This window comes from Podarcis pityusensis, assembly GCF_964106645.2.
Source record: "Podarcis pityusensis genome assembly, chromosome: 8".
Classification (NCBI taxonomy): Eukaryota; Metazoa; Chordata; class Lepidosauria; order Squamata; family Lacertidae; genus Podarcis; species Podarcis pityusensis.
Window position 1 is genome coordinate 27,394,717 of NC_138033.1, and position 21,927 is coordinate 27,416,643.

The window sequence follows — 21,927 nt, forward strand, 5'->3', positions numbered from 1 at the left end:
CTCTCATTCCCCTTACCCACCCAATGGTGGACTGGATTTTCCAGTTGACAAGTAATTCCCAAGAAACAAAAGATTGCCATGAGTGGGTGACCTACACCACCTACTTTTAAATAAATAATTAGATAGGACAACACAGATCTACAATCAGATGTCATGCCTCTAAATTTTAGCAAATAGCTGCAGTACGGCCCTGATTTGGATCAGATAGCAGCACTGCGAGGAGGAGTTGTGTGTGTGTCTGACTTGTTTATTTAGTGCATGATGCTTGTTCTGGGTGTTAGAGGTCGATTTCCAGATGGGGTCTTGCAATGGGAGGGAAAGTAGCCACACCCTTAGAAACATTTGGGCATGAACATGTCATGCATGCAAAATGGCCCCATATTAATCCCTGACATCTCCAGGTATGGCAGAGAAGGATTCCCTCTTTGAAATTCTGAAGAGCTGCTGCCAAGCTATTTAGACAATAGAGAGCTAGATGGATCAATGGTACAAAATCAGTGGAAGGCTGCTTTTTATGCTTACAACCATTTCCCTCAATATTCTAAAAATCACAATACTATGTTTTTCCCGCTCAAGGGAAACATATGTGCACACATGCACCCACTTGTCTTTGTATGCTTGAGTATATTTCCCATCAAAAGTGGAGTGAGAATGGGATTGTAAGGGTCTTGTTCGTTTGCCTTTCCCGCCATTGTTATCTCTCTTTTGCAGCTTAGGCATACCCACCCACACCCCACTGTCATCCTTTCCTGAGTGATTCCAACCAATCCTGGCCGACATAATAAATGCAGTGACATAATACACAGCAGCCAGTCAGATTTGGCTGCAGGACTGTGTCCCAAAGCCAATTCAATTCAATGAACAAGGTATCTGGTTAAAGCCCTTCATCAACCCAATGGGACAATGATTTACAGGGGTCAACCATGTTCAGAAAATACCCCAATATCAGCTAAGCCCCTGTCACTTGTGATGCTGGGTGCATACGAGGGGGCTTTAAAGGCCCAACCCATTTGTAATTAATCCATTTCCCCTTGATGATGATAATAATAATAATAATGTTTTTATTAATTCCCCAGCCACTCTGGTGACCTACTGGCCCAAATGAATCTACCACCTTTACCAGCCTTCTCCCTTGAGAAGCTCTCCTCCTATCACCTCCAGCTTGGTGCAACTTCTGTTTCTGCAAAGGACAGAAGCTGCTTCCTAAGAGAGGCCTGGCTTAGGCACATTGTCAGTCTATGGAATGTTATCAAAGCTGCATTTTTGCTGGAAGCAAGACTCAGCAGCCAAGGTCTCCTTGTTGCCCCACTTCCAAAATGCCCCTGAAGAAATTAAAAACCCATCCCTATTCACTACTTACGCTGTCCCAAGCTTGCTTTCAGTCTTTGAATCTTTATTACCATAATAACAACATACACTTTTTTTTACTTTTTTTTACAAAAATGAACAGAAAAAAACAAAACAAACAAAGACAACAACCCTGGGGAATTATGAAGCAGCCTGGTTTTGAAATGCTCTACCTTCCTCCATTGGCAAGTTCAGTATAAAACAAGATACTATTTATACATATACACACAGAAAGAGAGATAGATATTATTATTATAATTATTATATATATATTTATAAAATAACAAATGGAATCAGAAATGTATAAAACGGTCACTCTGGCCAGGTACTTCTCTTGCAGGTATTTACATCCAGGGTTATAAGGGCAAGTAGTAAGGCAGTGAGAAAATGTAAGGTTATGTGTGTACTTGTGTGTAGGCATATTTGGTAATATCCAAATGCAATTGTGACAGTCTCTTGTTTGATAGTTTGGCAGTTCAGAGAGACCAAGACAGGCACCGGGTCGTTCCCCTGCCTGAAAGAAGTTGGTGCTTCCCTAAGTGCGGAAAAGTAAAAAAGCTCAGTACTGATTGCCTGGCAGAGGATCATAATAAAAATAAAGTATAAAACAACAACAGCAACTCCTCAACGGACAGAAGTTCCACATTCACACTGAGAATGGATCTTCAAAGCAATCTTCACATGTGGAGCCTAGGTTCTGTCTCTCTCTTGCTCCCTCCCTCCAAAAGGGATGGTGTTCAAGTTAAATGCTTTGAGCCGATGGTTTTGACTATGGGGTGGTTTGCTGGTGGATCGAACACAGCTTCACAAGCGGCCTCCCAGCAGAAGTGTAGCCTTTTTGAGTCCTTAGAGCTCCTTGAGGGTCACCTGGAACTTGTCCTCTGCTTCAACTACGTCAAGTAAAAAGGCCATGTGGTTGCTGTAGTGTTGAATTATGTTGTTGTCCATATTCACCAGGATTCTGGAAAAGAAGCAGAACAGAGAGGCTCAGCTCAACAACCAATCCTTCAACAACTCCCCATCGGAAGTCCCTCAAAGATGGGAAAATCTTGCAATTTTCTGAGGTGGAGAATTGCACTATAAGATCAAAACAATGTTCTTTGCCGGAGAGCCATAGTACTTCTCTCTTAGTGGGCTGACTGCCATTTTGAAAGGAGAAATGAATTCCCACCCCACCCTCTAGGGCAAGCTTAACTAAGCATCTGTTGAGGGCAGGGGGTGAAGAGGATGGCCTCTCCAATGGCATATGTACACTTGCTTGTATCCTATCAAATGACAAATGCTCTTTAACTACAATATGGATAGTGGAGTGACTTGCTTCCACTTTCTGCTCTGTTCTGGTTGGAGAGGCCAGTAATCACATCCACACTGCACATTTAAAGCATAGTTCTATGCCCAAAGAATCCTGAGAACTGTAGTCTTTTGAGGGTGCCAGGGATTGCAGCTGTGTGACAGGTAAACTACAGTTCCTAGGATTCTTGGGGTATGTGTGTGACTATATAAAGTTCTTGTTGAGCTTTCTCCTTGGTAGGTCCATGACAAGCACAGTACATCAAATCACTTGATCATATAATAATAAAGCACAAAATAAAAGCTAGTTGTACAATGTTTTCTAAGTACACAAGTGTCTTGTTTAAGACCAATGATAATTTCATGAATGAAAGTTTGATTTATGGACTTTGAGGCTTAAAACCCATTTACTGCCTAACCAGCATTATAAAGGAGATCTGATAATTAATCTCTTGGCTTTATTTTTTATTGAAATGGGAAGAGACCGTGGTGGGCTTTGAATCTGATTGTAGCTAGCACCAGTGCTTAGAGGTGGAGTTTTTAACCTTTCCCCTTGTGCTATTTTTCTCCAGTTAAACCCATACCCATCCCAGCTACTCTGTGCAGTGCTGGTGGTGAGAGTACAGTCCCCCTGCACATATAGTATGGGAGGGGAGAGGGCTATGCACTTATGCGCACAGCCCCAGGACCTTTGCTCCAATCAAATTGGCAGCCCTGTGCAACTCTATTTGAGTAAACATAAATCTGGGAAATTGATCACAGATCTCCCATGTATCATGTGGTTTAACTCTTACCTACCAGGAACAAGTCATTGTAATCATAGAGCATACACACCCTTCAAGCTACAATTCAAGGAATGTCAGCCAGCCTCAGATACAAGGGGGAAAATCCCAGGCCCATAAAGTCGGAACTGGATAGATTATTGTCATATTTTACATTTCTCAACTGCAACCAGTTCTCTCTCTCCTTGTAGTGCACAGAGAGAGGCATTTTATATGGACAAGTAACTGTGGAAGAATTAGAGAGTTTTCTCATGTTGTACCTGGTGGTTTTGGAGTTTTTGTTTTTTTAGAAAAAACAAAAAACAAACCCCGGAGACTCTCTTCATTCAACATTAAAAGCTTAGATATAACGACCCCTAATAAATTTCACTGCTCTTGCTCTTTCCAAAGCACAAAATTGCTCCCCTGAGGAAAGATGTCTGGGTTATGTGCTACAAAAGAGGGAGCTTCCAGGTGGAATGGTCTGAGAGTCAGGTGTGCTCTGCGCTCATGCCTGGCTCCCATAAGCCACCTGGTGTCTGTGCGCCTTGTCTGGCACAGCAAAGAGTAGCATCTAGCCAGCCACACCAAAGCATCACACTGGAGAGCACTTTAAGATACTTCCTGAACTGGTGTTCACCCCAGACTTGAACAGCTTACTACCCATTAGGTCTGATGCAGTTTGCCAGGCCCAGTGGAGGCTGATCTATTAGGGTTGATGTGCTACTGCCCCACCAAGCTCAGCATGCCCTTGGCCAGCCCTCACCAGTCTACCTCCTTAGGTATAACCAGTCCCTGGGGTTGCATTGGTTGCTGGCTTCTTCCTCCTATAAAGGCTACACTGACTGCAAGAACTCAACACAGAAGGGCAGGGGAGACAAGAATTAGTCAGCATCACCTGCCATTGGCTCTGGCTTCACTTACTGTTTGGGTCCACTATCTTCTACCCTACTGGTCTCAAGGGGCTCCACCCACCACTGGCCTGCCAGCCACATATAGCAGCCCAGCAGGCAGCCCCAACCTGTTTTGGAATAATCATAAGAAGGGTCTGCTGGATCATGCTAAAGGCCCACGTAGCCCAGCTTTCTGTTCTCACAGTGACCAGCCCATGGGAAGTCTTAACATGCAGAACCTGAGCACAACAGCATTCTTCTCACCTGCAACTGCCACAACTTGTATTTTGGGGTATTTTGCCTCTTGACAGTGGAGGTAGAACATATAGCCTTGTCCTCCATAATTTGCCTAACCATCTTTTAAAGCCATCCAATTTAGCGGCCATCACTACCTCTTCAGGGAGAAAATCCCATAGTTTAATTCTGTGCTGTGTGAAGAAGTCCTATCCTGGGTCCATCTGGAACCCTCCAACATCCAACTGCCTTCAGGAATACATTTTAAGTAGTCTCAACTGAGTAAATGAGCCACTTCTTTTCCCTTTACAGGTGCCTTACCAGTTTTCTTGTTTTTTCAAACAACTGGCAGGCCACAATTGTGGCCGATTAGTCATGCTTGGTGAGTTATGTACGTTGGCCTTATTCTCTCTCTAGCCTGATGCTCTCATCACCACCCACAACCTACCGAGGGCCTCCTTTCCCTTCTCCAAAGCCCTGCTCAGCTGTGGGCTGCATCAGGCACACCCTCCAGTGCTCGGCAACTCTGCCGCTTTGCCTCTCTTTTCAGCCCAAGCCCTGGACTGGGTCCAACGAAAGCAATGAGCTCATCTGCCAAGCATTGATTGGGAGGTGCGGGGGAGAACCTGGGATACTCGATTGTATCTCACTCACAAGGAGGCCTTCAAGGAAACAGAGGAGAGAAAGTCTGGCAATGGAGGAGATGTTCCTCACCTGTCAGGCAAGGGGAGAAGGGCTGCGGTTTGCGGAGGACCTGGGGCGGTTCAGAGACACAGCTGCTTCTTTCAGAAGCCGCTCTGGAAAACCTCAGCTAGCTCATTCCCATGGAATTAAAACCTGCCCCTCCAAAACTGGAGGGCCTCTTTGCCTGTTCTGCAGATGAAGCCAACCCACGTCAGTCAGATAACCCTCCTTTGACAGGATGAAAGGCTTCCCTCAGCCAGCTCATACAGGTGCTTTTTTTTAAGGGGCTACAGTAGGGGCTACAGTAGCTTCCCTTCTAGCGCCACCATCAATCTAGGTAGGCCCAAGCTTGATGCAATGTGGCAACAACTGTGGGAACAAGGGCAGCAAACTTCCACTGGTTGGGAGCCAATCTGAAGCAAGAGACAGGCTGTTGGAGGCCCAAGTTCTAACCCCTGCTCAGCCATGAAACTCTTCGAATGACTTTGGGCCAGCTGTGCTTGCCTAACCTACCTCACAGGCTTGCTGGGAGGATAAGGTGGGGTGACTGACACACCCACACACCAGCTCACCATCCAAAATGCCAATGTGATCAATGACAGTGATTATAATAAACTGAAGCTTAACTGGGAAGGAACGATACAATATTAATAAGTGGCCTTTCTAACATAGTGCTAAGTTTTGGTTTGGTTTAGCCAAGGTTTGTTCAACAAACCGCGAGCCATCTCACAGGTGAGCAAACAAGCCATGGCTCATTTCGACAAAGCTTGAGTTGCTTTCCTGCTTCATGCCTCTGTAGCTTGGTAAAGGGGCGGCCAAACACACCATGGTTAAACAAGGCTGCTGGCTTCAGACAGAATACCAAACCATAGTTAAAACAAGCCATGTGTCATCAACGAACTATGGCTTCACATCATGGTTTGTTGCCAGGAAATAAACCATGGTTAGTCTGCTGAGCTAGTTTCCAGATGCCGAAACACACCAAACTTTGCCTAAACTAACAATGGCTTAGCATTATCTGTGAGCCAGGCCAATGTGCTTTGCATGTGTGCTGTGTATGCAACCTGAGTCTCTTGTCATCAGTAACTTCCCAGGTTCTGGCCACTTGGACCAAGGACTTGCCAACTCATTCCGAGCTATCATGCCATATTAGCTCTTCCTTGATTGGGATTATTAGAGCGAGGGAGGAGTCTGAAGACATGATGGTGGGGGCAGCAGATTTTTCAAGGGCAAGTTGGAAGTACTGAATCTTCCTGCTGTCACAAAGCTGCAGTTAGTTGTCCAGGGATCTCATGCAAGAGTGCTGGTCTTTTTCCATTTCAGTTTGCTGCTGACCAGGTCAGGGTTTGGTGGTTTCATTTATAAGCTTGTGACTTTGCATTCAGTTAATTGCACAGCAATTTGGATAATGAGCTTATTTGTAAGTGAAAGACCTTTAACACCAGTCTCTGTTGTGTTTGCTGAGCTTGCTCATTTCTATTCAGAGCACAGAATTGCTAAGAGGTAAACTCAAACCTCTCTTTGGGCTCTACGCTTGGAACTTCACCTAATTCCAACAAACATGTGATTTCACAAACACATGTTTGCCCATTAACTGATGTGGAGGGACCAGCCAAGAAAGGATAATCAGCAGGTTCTGTCTTCAAGAATCCAAAGTAAGGCTACTTGCACGCACAAACATCTGCATTAGTATTAGGAGGCAAACATAAAGCTAGGAACTCTGTTATTTCCTCATGAAGTATAGGACTCATCCAAGACAACCCAAACAGGGAGAAATGATGCATGGTACAGTCCTTATTAGATTGTATCATTTCAGATGGTACAATGTTCCAGGTTCAATCCCTGGCATCTCCACCCAGAAGAGTATCAGACCACAGGGCCAATAAAACCTCTGCATGAGATTTGGGAGAGTTGATGTCACCCAGAGGGTGCTTTCAGACGGTCACTATTTTCAGGATTAAATTAATTGGAATTTCTTGTATAACCAAACCATTTCCTGAAAATGCACAGGAAAGTGTGGGATTACACTTGCTGGATGCAACATCGTCTAATCAGGATGAATGTTCACTAAATGTTCACTTTTATTTATTAATTTTATACCCTGTCCTTCCTTCCAAAGGTGCCCAGTCCAGCAATCCCACAAGCATTATAACAATTAAAACATTTACATCAAGTAACATCCTCTCCCCAAAGAATCATTGGAGCTATGGTTTGTTACAGGTATGAGGAACTGTAGTTCTTTAAAGAGTGAACTGCAGTTCCCAGGATTTGTGTGTATGTGTGTATGTGCTTGAAATGTATGGTGTGTACATACCATCATCAACACAGCACTTTGAATGGTCTCGGTAATAATTTTATATACAAGTAAATTTTAAAACAGTGATCACTCTGAATTTCTTACATTTCCCCCCCCCCCCCGACTACTTCACAACTAACTCTCTCTCTCTCTCTCTCTGTGTGTGTGTGTGTGTGTGTATGTGTAGCTATGTATACCTTCCAATACTCCATGCATCTGATGAAGTGGACTCCAGTATACAAAGATTTACACATATTGCCCATCAAAGTTTATACAATAATAAAAAAACATTAGACTTTAAGACTGTGTTGTTTTTGCTGCAACCAAGGAACATAGAATCTATTTCTCTGGAAACCAGGGTCTGGTGCCACGAGGAAACTTTAAGTGCAGCACCATGCAAAAATAACAAAGCTATTTTTCCTACAAAACCCCAAGGGGCAACAGCAACAGAACTCTCCTGTCCCTACCATGGGCTAGAAAGAGCTGCAGTTTTCCAGACACAACAAGATTAGGAGAAAGGGGAAGGAAGGGTCAGCCGCCCCATGACAAACATGCTAAACTTGCTCCTTGTCTTACAACATGGGCAGGTGGGCAAGAGCAAAAAAAGATTAGCAACAGTCTAGCCCCCCCCCCCCATCTATTTCTTTTGTCTTCTCCCAGACTCAAATGGCAAGGTGGAATGCAAAAGATCCTTAAGCCCAGCAGGGAAGCTGCTCTATTGTTCAGCCTGGGGGGAAGAATTAGGTAGAGATTGCTAGGCCCCAAACAGAAATCGGTTAGCTAAGGGTGCATACACAGCTATACCTTTAAGGCACATTCAAAGCGTATTCCTCCACCCCATCATATAAGTTATCAACACTGTTGGCTTCATTAACTATGAACCCCCAAAAAACAGGGATCCCCTCCAAACCATCTGTAAGGTTGTGTAATCTTTTTGTAGGGTGAAGCCTGCATTTTGTAGCTCTCTCTCTGCCCCGCCCACAAACAGAGTAAATTAATACATCAAAACCAGGGTTCATAGTTAACATCCAGAAATCCAACATTGTTCGATTAAGCCAACATTGTTGTTTGTTAAGGCTTGCTGGGAATGGTAACTTTGTGAGGGGTAAACTACAGTGCCCAAAATCCTCCAATGGGGCTTGAGGCAGAAAGCTGGGGCGCAAGGCAAGACAGTCCTCACATCTCCCCCAAGGTCACATTGATTAAGCTAATTGTTCCATCTCTGCTGGTAGCTACAAGTTGAGGTGGAGTGGGGTATCCGGCATCCGCAAATTAAGAGGCAAGAGGTGCTCAAATTATACACAAACTCATTGTGGAGGCATTGATCCTAGTGATGAGTGTAACAACGTATAGGCCAGCTGTTTGGCAGAGCTATAGGTATGTGGGGGCTAGCCAGGTTTTTTGCCCCGGGTGAAGCCTCTAGAGGAGAGCCACTGGGACTGCCAGCCTGTGTGTGTGTGTATGCAAATGCGTATTGGGAGGGGGGCGCCAAACTGGATCTTCGACCTGGGTGAAGATTAGCCTCATTTTGCCCCCATATTTGGCTAATGGTTTTCTGTTTTAGCCAAAAAGTCACAGTATTAGATCTTACAAAGTTTAATGTCCCTGACTGCAGGCAAGTCCATTGAATTTGAGCTTCAGGTGCTCTGGCTTGGGTGATAGCATCTAAAACAACTAAGTGCTGTATCTGTACCAAAATTAGTCACCCTGGTGGGCTTACACACAGACACACACTTTCCATCCAAGACTGCATTGTTCCAGTGTCATCTGCCACTAGGAGTCAGAGGGTTACTCTGACCCTGCTAGCTTTGAGAAACAAACACTGGTGCCCTGGTGATTGAGATAAGCTAAACCTGTTGAGACCTCAGGCAACTACCTTGGGAGATAACAAAATACCCAACAAATTAGCCAGGTTATTCCACTTGTGTACATATACACACACTTCTTGGTAATTCCTTTTCCATAGGATAATCTGGCCTTACTACTGAGAAACCAACAGAATTGCTAGGCCTTGTACGCCCCACAGACATGGGTAGACCTTCTGCATCTGGCTTTTTCCAAGGGCTCCCAAGAATCAGGAACCTATTTCAGCCTGAGGGCTGCATTCCTTTGTTGGCCAACCATGGGCAGAACAAAAAGTGGGTAGGGCAAGAGTCAAAGTGGGTGGGGCAGCAGATGTCACTCTTACCTCTGACCCTAGGCTACATACCAGCTATGCAAAAGCCAGTAGTTTCTACCCACCACCACCCAATTCTCCATTCAGTCAAGCAAGAGGCATTATATCCCGGTTCCATGATACTTCTCAGCCAGGCAAAAGCACTCTAGGAAGGTGTTGGGCAGGGCTTCTGAGGGCTTGGCCTAGGGAAGAGTACTGAGGGCCAGAGCGGGGCCTGAGTGGCAACATGGTGGGAAGGTGGAAGAGGACCTTTTTTGGTGGCCATTCCCATACTTTGAAACTCTCTTCCCAGAGAAGCTAGACTGGCTCTCCCCTTATTGTTCTTCCACTGCTATTCCTGCAGGGCTCTGGGAAGCAGTCGCTTTCAAGGAAAGGGCTTTCATTCATGCTGTGTTGTGTTGTTTTTACTCGCTTTGTTTACTAGATTTTATAGATTTGTTTTACATTGTTTTAATTCTATTATAGTGAATTACATTGAAACTATCATCTTTTATATGTTTTTAGCTTTCTGTGTTTTATCCGTGTTTGTTTTAGTTTTTATAAACCACACTGAGTCCCAGTTTTGGGGGAAAGACAGGATGATAATAATAATAATAATAATAATAATAATAATAATAATAATAATGTATCCCCAACCTTCCTTTAGGCAATCTGATCTGGGCCAAAATTACTTCCCTCCCTAAATGATGACTCTCTCACAAAAGTGACCCAAAGTGACTTTCATCAAAATCAATTAAAACAAATGCAGAAATCATAGAATTGTAGAGTTGGAAGTGACCCCAAGGATCATCCAGCCCAACCCATTGCAATGCAGGAATCACAATGGAAACATTCCGGACAGGTGGCTATAACCAATGAAATTCAAAGAACACAACTATACAGATAAAAGAAGGGTCTTGCACATCCACCCCCAACTAAAAAACGGCCAGTGATGATCTATCAGGTTTTGGTCATGGACAAAAGCACCACCTGCCACCATGCTCAAAACAGCCCTGACCTTTATTGGATAATATTTCTCTAGGGACAAAAGCCTGCTATACTATAGCTACAGCTATAGTCATCATGATGGCTCTTTGATACCTAGAGGATGAATGCTAGTTACCATGGAACAGCAGCAGGAGACAGCAGTTACCTGCATGAGTTTGCCACTGTGGGAATCTGGGTCCTGGATTTAGATAGGTCATTAGTCTGATCCAGCATGGACTTATGTTCTTCATGGAGGTGCACAGAACTCTTCCTCAGAACCAGTAGCACAACAGCACTGAAGGCTGGTAAGGAGTTCTGTTGGTTTCTAAAGCCTGCATACTCAAGGACTACTCCCATGTCTTGCCTGTTTTCTAGTACAGCACCTAGTGTCTATGTTACAGTGCAGAAAGTCACAGAGTGGAGCAAACCAGAGTGGAGCAAACCAAAGTAAACATGGATGGGCCATCACTTACCCTCGCTTGCATTTTTTATAGACTTTATAGATGCTTTCTTCAGGCAGACCGTATTTTTCTGAAATCTGGAGGAGAAAAATAATATTCTGTCAATACCCTACCAGAGGCATCCCCCCAGTGGATAATGTTCTAGCAATAAAGGGAACCACTACAGGCAATGCTGGGATCCCTGACCTACTGAGCTTGTAATCTTTTGCGTTTTTATTTTATTGTACACTGTTTCAATAGCTTTGGTAGCAAAGTAGTATATAAATCTGAGGATAAGATTAAAATGAAAATAATTATTTGGGAGCAGCCCAAGCCTCTCTACTGCAATCCCTTTTCTGATGCTTTCCCAAAGGGGGTTCTGTAAATTGATATTTCCCCCCCTCCAAAGTGCTGTTTGCTTTTTTCCAATGTAAAAGTGTGCAAAACCAACACACACACACACACACACACACACAAGCACAGCCATAAAAAATGGCTATCAGATAATTTCAGACGATTGTTTGCTTTATTCCCCACCTCAGCAAAGAAGAGCTGGGGTTATCAGGAATGGTGCTGATAGACATCACAGAAATATGCTTCGCATTGTGTGCTCTGCAAACACTGAGAAGCGGGGAGGGGGCGGTGGGAGTGAGAGAGAGTTTCCACCCAGCCCAAGGGAAAGGAAGTGAGGTGTAGAGGAGAAAAGCCTGAGCAGAAAAACTTTCTCCACCTGGGAAACTGATTGGAGAAGGGGCGTTTAACAGTGCGAAATATGAAAGTCATCATCATTAAAACAACATCAACAAAAAGATGCACTTGGCAGGGGGCTGTAGTTGGCTGTAACTTTCTGCATTGTGTAAAAGAGCCCCCATACTGGTCAAGGTCAGAACAGGCATATTGTAATCCAATATGCAATATGCATTCAAATATAACACCCCAAAAGTGATTGCACTACACTACTGGCATCAGTGCTGGCCCACGACCTTTGACTGACCAAGGCAGAAAAGCCTAATTACGCCCTTCTTATATTGAGCAACACAAAATCTTCTCCACAAGCCTCACTGGGCCTGCTGGGACCTTAAAGTAGCTCTTAGCTCTTCCAATGGAGATTCTGCAGAAGAAGGCCCTGCATGTCATGTAGTGTAGGGGTTTAAAATGTTGGATTAGGATCTAGGAGACTAAGGTTCAAAATCCCCACTCAGCCATGAAGCTCACTGGGTGACCTTGGGCCAGTCACTGTCTCTCAGCCTAACCTACCTCACAAGGTTGTTGAGGCGATAAAATGGGGAAGGGGGAGAACCATTTATGCCACCTTGAGCTCTTTGCAGGAAAAGCGGGATATAAAGGCAACAACTCCCCCCAAAGTATTTACTATTACTTCATTAGGTAGCCTAGTAAATTTTATGTAGTGGAGATGACCGGGGGGGGGGGGGGAGATGGGGGGGGAACTTACAGCATTCCTCAGGCCTTTGAGGTCTGGCGTCTTCAGCATGAGAGCATCAAAAACCTCCTCAGATTCTCTTCGTACGTAGAGCAAGACTGAAATGTATGAAACAGACAGCTGTCACATGTCGGCTCAGCCTTCATTTCTAACCACGCAGAGGCTACATATATACTCCTGTTTACTCTGCATCCAGTGCTCTCTCGCCACTGTTTCTGGATGCGATGTACACACAGTGGTAGCCACAATTTATATCTATACTATCGTTTCTTATGAAATTAAGGCTATGTACATATTACTGGCTTAAAACGCAGTGAGGTTGTCTCCCCGTTCCACACACTGTGTTTTAAGTTGCATTTATACGGTGCTTTACACACCAGAGAATCGGTGTGGATGCCTTCACCCAATGCACATTTACCCGATTGGTTTCCCCACACTTGCAACTCCCCCCCCCCCCCAGCTCCTATTCTGTGAAGCTGTTATCTGTGCATGTGTTGTCATCTGCACAGGTACAATAGCTGTCTCAAATGTACACACCTCAGTTAATGCAGCTTAGGCTTTCAAACTGGATAGAAGCTGGTTTGAGGGAAATCGCATCAAGCAGCAGTATTTCTCAAGAAACTACAGGATAGATATGGATTGTGGGTAATGTCATGTGTACCCAGTTTCAAACACCAGTGTTGGGAGCACGCTGGAGTCAGAGTATCGTATTTTTCCATGTATTAGACGATGTTTTTCTATACATGGATAGTGCAGATGGGGGACGGGCGATTGGTTGCAGCCACGAGCAGGAGATTGTCAGCAGCGATTAGGTGGGTGATTGGTGGGTGAGGCAATGCCTGCTGGCGATTGGCTGCTGCTACGGCAATTGGATGGGTGATTGGCGGCTGCTGGCGGATGATTGGTGGCTTTGGCGAGAGTTTTTTGGCAACCCCTCAAAAAAAGCTCAACAACTGTGGGCAATTGCCCCCTCAGTTCCTTAATTTGGAGTCCTCCAAAATAGGGGTCGTCTTATACATGGGGCGTGTTATACACGGAAAAATACGGTAAATGTCAATGTGTGTACAGCTGTATTAGAAATAGAGCTCCTCTTCTCACAGTCTACTGAGACTTTGGAAGTGCCAGTTAGTTGTCCTTCACCCCACCAAGTTGCCCCATGATAAGATCTTCAAGTTGAGATCTCCTTTCTGGGCCTTGCCTTCAGCGCCATTTTTCATGGGCACTTGCTGTATATTCACTCACATTTTGTAAGCCCACAAGGCTCTTTCCTCATCTGTTCCACCTGAGGTTGTTATTTCTTTGTCTATAGCTTGGGGTGGGTGTGGGGGTATGTGTGTGCGTAATCTCTGAGAGCAATATTACCTCGTTGAGGGTCTTCCTCTTTGGCTTGCTTTGAAGCTAAAGGGTCAAATTCATCAGGAAATGAAGGGCAGCTCCTCTTTAAAGGCAACCTTAGTGAGGAAAATGAAAGTTCAGAAGATCCCAGGATGGACACCAGCATTCAGAAACAAGTGGTTCAAATGTCAGTACTGATGCATTGTTAAAGAACAAAAACAAAAACACAGCTTTCATTCATTTCCACAGGGCCAATGCAGAAAATGTCCTAGTGGATTGTGCCCCATGGAGAGGGTCCCTCTGGTCTCCTTCTCTGCCACCCCAAATCCAATTCCTCACATTGCCCAACAGGTAAGGACACCGATGATGCTGAGCATTCTTCCTGCATCTCCAACCATTTCCTTGCGGAAGGCTAGGTTGTGGCAGAGTTCATGGTACAAGTCCTTCTCAGAGTAGACCTACTGAAGTTAATTAACATTACTAACTTAGGTTCATCCATTTCAATGAGTCTACTTTGAGTAGAACTTGTTTGGACACAACCCAGCATATATATCCTTGCCCTCAGCCTCACAGCACTTCAGCATAGCTCCTGTTCATTTGGTTTCAATGGGATTCTCACTCCAGATAATGTCCTACCAACATTATATTTCACCACTTTTATATATCCTGCATTTATTCCATTAGGGACCTCAAGATCTGGTAGACATCAACTTTGCAGGGCTGAAAGCAGCTGATACAGCAAACTTCCTGCGGTTAATTGGGTCTGGGTTTGGTCAGTGCCTGGATCAGAGGCCTACTTATGTGGCCTTGACAAGACTCCCAGAGAAAGATGGGATAGAAATAAAATCAAAATGGGAAGTGGGAATAGGGCCAATGGGCTGTCTAATTATGCAAGAATATCTTGGACATGTGAGCCAAAGGGGGGATGAATCCATATTTTGTACCTGCTAGAGTCATGTGGAACACCAGCGGTGGGTAATGCCTGTTGGAAAAAAAGAAAAGAGAGACGCTTTAGTCCTTTGAGATTAAAAATGCCCCAAACTTTTTGGGGCAAAAGCATTGTGGCCTCTCAGAAGGAAATCTTCTTCAGACTCTGTGGGTTGTATTCACCCAAGTCCTACTCAGAGTAGATCCCCTGAAAGTAATGAATCTAAGTTAGTCCCATCTATTAACTTCAGTGGGTCTACTCTGAGTAGGACTAGCATTGAATACCAGCCTATGTGATAATTTAAAAGATAAATGGGGTGTACTTATTAGTTATGCAAGCCCAAGGTACTGATTCCTTGTCTTAAAAAAAAGGGGGGGGGTAACTGACTTTGTATTTATAATGTTGTTATGGTTACAGTGAGGTTTAAGAACAACATCCAGAAAATAGAACAGTCCCACAGCACCCTGCTTTTGCAATTTAATCATGAACCTATCTGAGAGTAGACCTTTCAATCCTCTCCCTCCCCTGCTTAAATTGTGCTTCTGTGGCCAGACACTCTGCACTCCTGCTCTCTAATCTCCTCACATCTTTATATGAATCAATTTTGACTTTTAAATTCCTCCTCAAAGCCTGCACTTTCCTTGCTAGGTATCCCTAGACAGACAGTGAGCAGATATCTACACTACAAACTTAGGTTTAGTTTTAAACCAGTTTATCATTTATGGCTTCCCCCACAGAATGCTGGGAATTGCATTTTCAGGACATGACAAGTTCTGTCATGGAGCTCTATTACACAATTAAGTTCCCAGGGTTTCCAGGGAGAGGGGAAATACTACTTCTTCTTCTTTTAAAAAAGAACAGAAGTCGGTGTGTGTGTGTGTTAGAACTGCCCTTAATCAATGTAAGGTCTTGCACTGCCGTATCTCTTTTTTGCTTCACACAAAATTTACAGTGCAACGTTTATACCAAGGCTGGGAATCTGTGGCCTTCCAGATGTTGTGGGACTCCAACTCCCATCAGCCCCAGCCAACACTGGCCAATGGCCAGGGATGATCGGAGCTGGAATCCAACAATGTTTGAAGGGTCGCAGGTTCCCTGTCCCCAATTAAAACAGCATGCCTCTTCTCCCCAAATCCCTACTCTTGCAGTTGAAAGGTTCCTTTGAAATAAACCAAAATTGAGTCTCGATGCCTAAAATAAATTAAGATAATGGCATCATTAATGGTGGCTTCCTTCCATTCCTGTAGCAGCAGGGTGCTTCACTGCCGTAAGAGGTATTTGAAGGCAACATGCAGCGGGAGCTGTAAGGGGCAGGGGCAGCCTGTCCCATTTTGCTGCCTGAGGTGAAACAGGAAGGTGCTGGCCTGCCCACGTGCTGTGTGCGGCTGGTCCTGCTTAGCAGGGTCACACGATTGCGACTTCCTGGTTCCAGCATGATTGTGTGATAACAGCTCAAGATCACGTGAGAGCCCCATGAGATCGCGTGGAGGCCTCACACAGCTCTCATAAGATTTCTCCAGAACCCAGAAGTTGCCACAGCCACTTCTCCTTGGTGTCTCGTGGATGGGCTGACTATGGTAAGGGGGACTTACCGTTCCACATCTCTGGAGGTTTGAAAAGTGGACGTTTGGAATAAACAGGACGGGCTGGGTTTCCAAGTCAGCCTGTGGCTTGAGATACGTGATTTCGTTGCCTCGGAAGCCCGAAACCAAACAGCTTTTCAGACCTGGAAGGAAGAAGAGAAACTTAGTTTTCCACCATGTTTGTTGCTATAGAGACTCATCAAGGAGGGGAGTGGCGGAGACTCATCCAAGCCATGGGTGCTTTAGCTGAGATTCCTGCATTGCATGACTTGATGATCCTCAGGGTCCCTTCCAACTCTACAGTTCTATGATTCTAAGCAATGAATGTGTCAAGTTTGCAAGATTAGGACAAGACCAGCCTTCCCCAATCTTTTGCCTTCCAGATGCTTTGGAACACACACTCATCAGCCCCGGCCAAAATGTCTGGAAGGCACATGGTTGAGAAAGACTGGACAAGACAGAGGGGATGTATGAGACCCTCCCAATGTCTTTCCCTTTGGTTAAAAGCAGCTAAGCAGCGAAGGAAATACTCAAAGTGCAGCCTCCTCATCCTTCAAAATCTGCACTTATCCGAATTTTGCAATGCAGTTCTCTATAGTCAACTAATGTGCACAGGAATGCATATAACTGGGGTGAAATTTGTATAAAAATGTGTAATATTAGTGAAGACAACATACAAGAAAGAATTATGGTAGGGAATGTTGCTTTGCAAAAAATCCACATATTCAGAGAAATTTTCCAGTGAATTTTCATGAGGCCTTGAAAAAAAAATGATGTGGAAAGGTAGAGAACTGGAGTTAAGATTAGAAAAATGAGAAGCTGAAAGAAACCCAAACTGACTCACTGATCAGCCCTTACTCTCTGCCCAAAAAACATCCCACAAGGTGGCTGAGAATTGTTTTTTAAAAACCACTCAGGTTGGAGGGGGGAGAGAATTCAAATGGAAAAGACCAAATTCCATCAATAGAAACAGACAAAAAACAAAGCCAAAACAAAAACCCAAAGTAGAAGTCTCAGACTTCATGCAACACTAACACAATCTGATCAATCAGCACACATACACACAGTGAGCTTTCTGAAATAATAATAAAAAAAGCCTTTGGGGAACTATTTAACTGAGAGATGGCCTGGACACTGTTTCTGGAAAGCAAGTTTCTGTAATTTTCATGATCTAATTTTCATACAAGAATGATTAGATGTGTCTGAAGAACATAAAAAAGTACAGAATAGGGCATAAGAGTTTCTGTCTCACCTTATTATTAATAATAATAACCTCTAGAGCGCCTACAGTAATTAGGTGCCACACACAAATCAAAATGAAGACACCTGCCCTGCCTTCGAGCTTACAACCTCAGAGACTAGACTTATAAGAGAAAGGGAGTGGAGGGGGAGAGTAGAAGCCAGAGGATAGGGATCAGCTTGACAGTGCCAAAATGAAGAGATATCTCATTCAACTGAGATCTTCTTCTCATTGGTTCCCCATTTTTGGAAGCTGTCTTTGGCTCCATACACACAGCACATCTGAATAACATTCAAAATACCCCCCCCCCCAAAAAAAAAGAATCATGGGAATTGTAGTTTGTGAAGGGTGCTAGAAGTGTAGCTCTGTGAGCAGTAAACTGCAGCTCCCAAGATTCTTTGGAGGAAGCTAAGTATTTAAAATGCACATTAAATGTATGAATGCAGCCTCTGACTGTGTCAGACCAGTGGCTCATCAGTACTGAAGTATTTGAGCCAGTGGATCAGACACAGTCCTAGGCTGCATACTATTGACACCTACTGCCAGTGGCTATCCAGGTTTCAAGGGAGGGGTCTTCCCCAACCCTACTTAGGGATGACAGGGATCAAATCTGTGTCCTTTTACGTGCAATGCAGATGCTCTCCGACTGAGCCATAGCCTCTCTCCAGCAGTGCCCAAATTGCAAAACTCTCGACTTGAGGCATGTTCACCAGGCACGTTCGTTGCTAATTTTTAGGCGCCAGGCAAAGTCCGCTGGGAGCTTTTAGTAGTATTTTAAGGATCTCAATCACTGGTTTCAGCTGCTATTTTTATCTTGCCACACTCGTTTGCTCTTCTTCCACTTTTCTGTAGTTTTTATTGCTGTTTTTATTTGACATGCTGTTAATTCTGTTTTGAACGTGGAACTGTTTTGTAAGCTTCCCAGAGGGCACGTGTCAGGGCATATAGATCCCATGAGTAAATAAATAAATAAAAACGAAAGAGGTGCGTTTGTAAAAACAACCCTTGAAATCCAGTTAGGGCCAGGCTGAGCTGACCCCGCCAGCTGCTCTTTGCTGGGATGAAGACAGAGCAATTTCCCTGCAGTGCTTGAGCCTTCTCCGGTCAGGGACTAAGGCTAGATTGCCCTTGCCTTCTTCCTCTTTGCAACCCCCCAAGGCAAGGGACTGTTGCGGCAGAGGCCTCTCTGGCAAGCAGAGGGAAGCGGGTTATCTGCAGCTGAGGGTCCTAATCACCAGGCATCTCACTCCCCGGGCCATCTTGAGCACCATGCATTCGAAGCGCACTCTGCCGGCAGCACATGACCTCACACACCCTCCCCTGAAGGCAGCGTTTATATATACAGGGCCCACACCAGCTTTCTCACCCCCTTCCACTCACTCACCATTGTTATTGGCGTCCAGGCATTTTCCCTTCCTCCTGAACTGCTTGCGTTCATCGTCCCGCATTTTCCTCTCTGCTCCCTGCAAGGGAAGTTGAAAGAGATGAGAAGCCGAAAACTTACCAGCACAGGCAACTCCCAATTTACAACACGGCTTACGTTCCAAGGTGCCACACGTTTAAGTGAAATCGCATCTATTTGAAACACCTCGAGAAAGCCTGCAAACGCCCCTTTCAGCGATGCTTTTGTGATGTTTTTGGGTCACGTCTGGGTTTGGTGCAACGCACGCACGGCCGCGCATGTATCTGATGCGTCTGAAACAATGGCTGCCTGTATGTTGCTGTGAAGCACGTGCCTCCTGAGCATTCGTGGTATTAATAATACTGTCACTTGGGAGGAGATTGCGCCATCTCAGGAGCAAGGCCGCAGCGAGGGGGTGGTGAGGTGGGCCCCCGCCAGGGGCACAGGCAAGGCAAGGGGCACAAAACTGGCTGGAGGAGAGGCAGAAAGAAGAGCTAATTTGTCCGTGGCTAGCAGGCACAATCTGGGTGGTTCTGCCAGGGGTGCAAGATCACCTAGCTATGGCTCTGCTCAGGAGCCTGTGCACCAGACACACTGCACCTCCAGGTGAGATCCTTGTTTGCAAAGGCAACGCTGCCTAGTTTCAGGGGGAGAGGCAGGTGTTGCTTCCAGTGAAAATGGCAGCTGAGGTGGCTCCGTCAGGGGAACCGAAGCATTGCCCCAACAAATGCAGTCTGCCTGCACATGACAGCCTTCTTGCAACCAATCTAAGTGGTAGGACTGCTTCTTCCTCCTTAGTCTCAGGAAAAGCACAGGGACAAAACCAAAACTTGTTGGCTGTGGTTCTACCTGCTCCCTATCTTCTGCTCTACTGGTCTCAAAAGGGAGCACCCACTGTGGGTAAATGGGTACACTCATAAAGGTACACCTTCATCTCAGAGATTTACCTAGGATCAGGCAATCAATGTGTTTTTTTAAAAAAATAATAATCAGATTTTTAAAAATTTAAATCAGATTTTTAAAAATTTAAATCGGATTTTTAAAATAAAATGCTTATGGAGGAAAAATCTTTCTGAATGTAGTTTTCTATTTAAGTTACACTATAGTCCAAAGGCTATTCATCAGGAAAGAAGGATTTGTTTTAAGTTTTTCATGTGTGCTAAAACTCAGTCTAAAGTTGTTGTTTTTAATTGTTTAACCACACCAGTTAACAAACATGGATACATGCGCTATAATGTTACTGTTTCAGCTAAATAAATTGTTTAAATTGTTATTAAGGAAATGATTATTTTTCTCCTTCCATTAAAGTACAGCAGAAAAGTTGTCCAAATATAAACAATTAACTTATTAAGCCTCACAATAAGTTCATAATTATCTCTCTATGCATTTCTAATAGTATAACCAAATCAACAATTTTGATATAACTGTAAAAACTACTCTGAAAATTTATTATTCCAAAAAATGAAACCTTCATCTGGTTGTGAATATTAAGATTATACCAGCAAGAATGAGTCTTTCTATAAAAAAAGATTTAAATCAAGTCTTACTGACTAGTGATTTAAATCGTGATTTAAATCAATTTGATTTAAATCAAATCCACCCTGCCTAGGATAGCCAGATGCAAAAAGAGGACAGCTTAAAGCAACTCTTTAAAAATCCAGGTGATTTCAGCAGATGTAGGTATTAAAGGTGCAGGGGCCCTGCCCTCTTTTGCATCTGTCCTCCCTAGATTATACCTGCCTGCCCCTAGTGATGTATGGTTAGGGAGAGAAGCCAGGTTTCTCCACCTTCCCCACCCCTGCTCCAAACATTGTGTTCCAAACTGCAGCCCATTGACTGTGTGCCGCAAAACACAAAAGGATGCTTTCAGAGAACCAAAGAAGCCCCTTCTCTGGGCATCCTTGGTTCCATTTCTCAGTTACCCTGAGCTGTGGGGGGGTCGGGGGGAGAGCAATGCTGGAATGTGTGTGTGTAATATATGTGCATGGCAGCCTGCATAAGCAAGAGCAGAGGCAGAGCACTCTTTCCATTTAAAATATAAGCTTGCCATTTAAATGCAAGCATTTATCTTAGGGGCAAACTAGATGTGGCATTAATTTTGTGATGGCAATTAACAGGCATTTTGGAGTTTGGAGAGAGACACCGTGAACCATTATCTCCAAAGAGAAAGAAGATCGTAATCCATGAAGCCGTTTCAAACAGGGGAAGCTAAAATTATAGGAGATGCTGTAATTCCACAGGCAGATATGTGTTCCCAGGGAGTCTTTGGGGTCGTAGTTCTCAAACAGCAGTCCCTTCATCCCACATGGCAAGCCATTTTTTTAAATGAAAGGACTTTTGGAAGAAGGTCAGGGTTGTGTATGTCAAATTGCTGTTCAAAAAAATAAAAAACCCTTGAGAAACCCAAAGTAGTTGTTTGGGTCCCTGCCTATAACTGGGGCCAAAAATGTAGAATGCAGGCCTGCACATATTTCTCACCTCAAATTTTGGAAAGTTCGACTAGTGAGGAAACAATCTAGCTGAACCAGTCTGACAGCCAGTTTAGATGTGATGTTAACAATATGAACACGTGTGGCACATACGTGTGTGCCTGTAATTATCATGCACATTTTAAAAAATTTTCGCAGAATGGAGGCTTCCCTTGTGATGTAGCAGCTTCAGAAGAGTTATTATTGCCAGAATCACAGCAGCACAGTAAGTGTCAAGAGTCTCCCCACCTTCTGCAGTCCTGCTGCTTGGCCTCCCTGCAGGCGATATTAACTTCTTCTTTTTTAAGCCTTCGTCCCAATTGCACCCACACGACTAACATCACATCTAGTTTGGCCCTCACTGAAAGGATCCAGAATGTGGAATGTCACCTCTGGGCTAATACTGAATCAGATTAAGCTCCTAGAACATTTTTATTATATGT

At 44.3% G+C, this 21,927-nt stretch overlaps 1 protein-coding gene and 1 long non-coding RNA gene across 3 annotated transcripts in view; one reads left to right on the top strand and one right to left on the bottom strand.

Moving 5' to 3' along the window:
* Positions 1-1,372: 1,372 nt before the first annotated feature.
* Positions 1,373-21,927, bottom strand: part of GRHL3 (grainyhead like transcription factor 3) — a 48,573-nt gene continuing 28,018 nt past the window's right edge. For both annotated transcript variants that reach the window (XM_081016796.1, XM_081016797.1), the window contains exons 10-16: positions 18,999-19,077; positions 16,384-16,517; positions 14,808-14,845; positions 13,891-13,979; positions 12,541-12,626; positions 11,121-11,185; positions 1,373-2,308 (exon numbers count right to left, since the gene is read on the bottom strand). In XM_081016796.1, coding sequence (XP_080872922.1) covers positions 2,194-2,308; positions 11,121-11,185; positions 12,541-12,626; positions 13,891-13,979; positions 14,808-14,845; positions 16,384-16,517; positions 18,999-19,077 — 606 coding nt within the window. In that variant the 3' untranslated portion in view covers positions 1,373-2,193. The remainder of the gene's footprint in view (positions 2,309-11,120; positions 11,186-12,540; positions 12,627-13,890; positions 13,980-14,807; positions 14,846-16,383; positions 16,518-18,998; positions 19,078-21,927) is intronic.
* On the top strand, positions 2,315-21,477 carry LOC308483220. The gene is made up of 4 exons (XR_013989611.1): positions 2,315-7,028; positions 7,072-10,952; positions 14,113-14,214; positions 21,134-21,477. It is a non-coding gene; the product is annotated as an uncharacterized lncRNA (long non-coding RNA).